The sequence below is a fragment of the Phalaenopsis equestris genome, unplaced genomic scaffold (genome assembly GCF_001263595.1).
Source record: "Phalaenopsis equestris unplaced genomic scaffold, ASM126359v1 Scaffold000359, whole genome shotgun sequence".
NCBI lineage: Eukaryota > Viridiplantae > Streptophyta > Magnoliopsida > Asparagales > Orchidaceae > Phalaenopsis > Phalaenopsis equestris.
The window spans coordinates 561,649-564,900 of record NW_018164801.1 but is presented as its reverse complement, the minus strand read 5'-3'; the positions used below and the strand labels follow the sequence as shown (position 1 = coordinate 564,900).

The 3,252-nt window shown below is 38.1% G+C and overlaps 1 protein-coding gene across 1 annotated transcript; it reads right to left on the bottom strand.

Moving 5' to 3' along the window:
• Positions 1 to 672: 672 nt before the first annotated feature.
• Positions 673 to 2,012, bottom strand: LOC110026267 (transcription factor MYB44-like). Its single transcript, XM_020727145.1, has one exon. It carries the CDS (start codon positions 1,876 to 1,878, stop codon positions 931 to 933), a length of 948 nt encoding a protein of 315 aa, XP_020582804.1. The 5' UTR covers positions 1,879 to 2,012; the 3' UTR covers positions 673 to 930.
• Positions 2,013 to 3,252: the final 1,240 nt, after the last annotated feature.

Here is a 3,252-nt window from a genome sequence, read left to right as displayed (position 1 = left end):
TACCTTCAAATGCTATATATTTACATATTTAGCACCTATTTTTTACTATTAATGTTTTAAGTGAAACCGCATCTGTTCAAACATAGATGTGGATGTAAAAATTAAAAGGAGTTAGGCATGTAAATACTTGAAAATAAGTGCTATATAAGGAGTTGTTAGATGTAAATGCTCCAAATATTGTGATATTTTAATTTTTAATATTAACCTTAACGCATTAAATATACCTAATTTTCTAAATATTGTGTCAAAAGATTATAAATTTTAAAAAATATTACCAAGGAATTCTTTCTAGTTTCAAATATATGGGTTGTTTGTTCGAAAATGGAAAGCGATATTTCGACCGTTAAAACATTTAATATTCTGAGAAAATTGAAATTGTTATAATTATAATTATATACAAATTTAAAAGGCATGGTAAGATAAATTAAAAAATTCAGCTCTATTTACCAAACGTTTTTCAATAATTTATTCTGATAAAATATCAGAAATCAGTTACGTCTGTAAGTTGCTACCTGCCGTAAGAGATCATCTTCTTCAACACAGTTTCAGTAATCTCCAAACAGAGAATATAAATACGATCATCCAAAGAAACAATTTCTTAAAAAGAATCAAGATTTAAATTTTCTGAAGCCACAAATTCAATTCAAAACCAGCAAAAAAGATGATTTTTTTTTTCAAAATTTTTTTACCGTTACCTTATTTCATTTGAATGCGGTTCAAACTCAGTTCTGCTGTACAGCATTTTCCATTAAAAAGAAATTAAAAAAAACTATCAACCAAAACAGCTTATTTATCTATTAAGATCTGAAACTCAGAGATTTGATCCAAAAAAAAAAAAAAAAAACTAAAAAGTGATCCTAAGCAGGAAGCAGAGATTTCCTTCCCAATTCTCAAAAACAAGATCTAGCTTTTCTGAATCCTTCTCCTTCTCTACTCGATCTTCGTGATTCCAATCCTCTTAATAACACTGTTCCGCAAGCTCTCCGTCGATTGATTCATGTTCATATTCATCCAATCTCTCTGCTCCATCCCACTCATGAAATTCCTCACCTCTTGGCGGATCATCTCTTGCATCATCGCCATGAATTCCTTACTGAACGGCACCACCGCCGTCGCCGTCGCCGCCGCCGCTGGAAGCTGCAATTTTTCGGTTTCCGAAGTCGGTGGTGCCATGAGAAGGAGATCGCTCTGGTTACAACGGCGGTGATCGGAAGCTTCAGACTGATCCGAACTCGATCCGGGAAGAGAGAGAGTGAGAGAGGTAACGGGATCGTCGGTCATATTGCTTCCGCTGCCACTAGAGTTCGACGCAGCCGCAGTGTCGATCGCCGGCGAGATTTGCGACGGAACGATACACCCTGTTCTCGGCACCGGTCGGTATACTGGAGCCACCAACGGCGGCGGCGTGATCAACGCTTGGCTGTGATGACTCGAATCACTGAGATCAGACGACGACGGGCTCCCTGGACTGAAACTCAGCCCGCCACTATTCGCCCTCTTGACCAACCTTTCTTCTTCCTCCGGCGCAGAGGAAGAAGAATACTTCCGCTTGAGAGTGGAGTTCCAGTGATTCTTAATGGCGTTATCCGTGCGACCATTCAGCATTCGCGCGATGGTCGCCCACTTGTTCCCGAAGCGCTGGTGGGCGGTGATGATGGTTCTGTCTTCGTCCGCCGTGAAAGGGCGGTGCTCCACCGTCGGCGAGAGCTGGTTGCACCACCGTAGCCGGCATGATTTCCCAGACCTTCCTGGAATCGATTTGCTGATTAAAGACCAGTTTCTCGCCCCGTGCTTCACTACCAGTCTCTGTAACATGTCGTCTTCCTCGGGACTCCATGGCCCCTTGATCCGATCTACATCTCTGCATCTCGCCGCCATGTCAATCAGGTAAGGGGCAAGCTTTCTGTCTCTATCTTTATTTATGTACGCAGACTATATCGAAAAATTAAAAATTTTAATGGAAAAAAGCAGTTTTTGATGGTTAGAAGGGAGCGGTGAGGAAGAAGAGGGGAGAGGGGACGGGGTTGGGAGACGAAGGGGAAGGGGTTATTATAAGGAGAGAGGATGACCGGTAATAGCCGGTTGCATGACCGGTTATGGGCAGATTCATTGGCTTCTTCCAGGCAGGCAGTTGCTCGCTTGCATACAGCTGGCATTAAGACACGCCATAGCCGTTTGCACTATTCTTTTATTATTATTATTATTATTATTTATTTAATTTGTTCCAAATATTCTAATATAATTTTTAATTAAACTGAATTTAAAAATTCTAATACTTAATTTAATATTAGTTTCTGTGCATCTTAACTTAGTTTTAGTTGCTTTTGTATTTACATCTCTATAACATAATATTCAATTGTTATATCATGCATGAAAAAATATGCTAAACTTTCAAAAAAATAAAATGACCATATTTTTTCTAATATAAAAGATTTTGGCTTAGAATTTTAGATAGATATGTAAATTCATAGAATTAGGGAAAACTATTTTGTCAGTACCCCTACTATACAGAATTATTCGGAGTTCAATAAAATCACGCCACGTGGTGGTGATGGAAAAAAAAAATAAAATTTGTCTAGTAGTAGAAGAGAATATTTCTTCTGTGTTATTTAGGTGTTATTGTATGCTATTTAAGTGTTATTATGTTGTTATAATGCCGAGATTGTATGTTATTTAAGTGTTATTGTGTTATTATAATACGGAGAATATTCTCAGAATTGAATAACATACAATAACATGTGAATAACACGGAATAACACATGAGAAATATTCTTCTGTATTACCGGACCAATTTTATTTATTTTTTTTTACTGTCACCATTAATAACACATGAAAAATATTCTCCTGTGTTACCGGGTCAATTTTATTTTTTTTTACTGTCATCATCACTGTCACCATTACGTGCGTGACTTCATTGGACTCCGAATGTTTCTCTATGTTAAGAGTCATGATAGAATAATTTTCCTAGAATTAGGTGGTATGTATGTAAATGCCCCCAATTTTTCTACCCAAAAAAAATAATTTTTTTTAAATTTTAAATGTAATTGGAAAAAATAAATTCCAAATGGAAACGTCCCGCCCACATAGTAAAATTACCGTTTGTTGCAGTTCGCGATGCCAGCCGAAAATCACACGAGTCGCCATTGATTGGGGGGCGTCGTACGGAGGGTAATTAATGCGGGTATTGCCGTTTCCCGCTCCGTTTCCCGCTTACTCGGTTGGGGGAATTCGGTTAGCGTCCTCGGGAGTGCA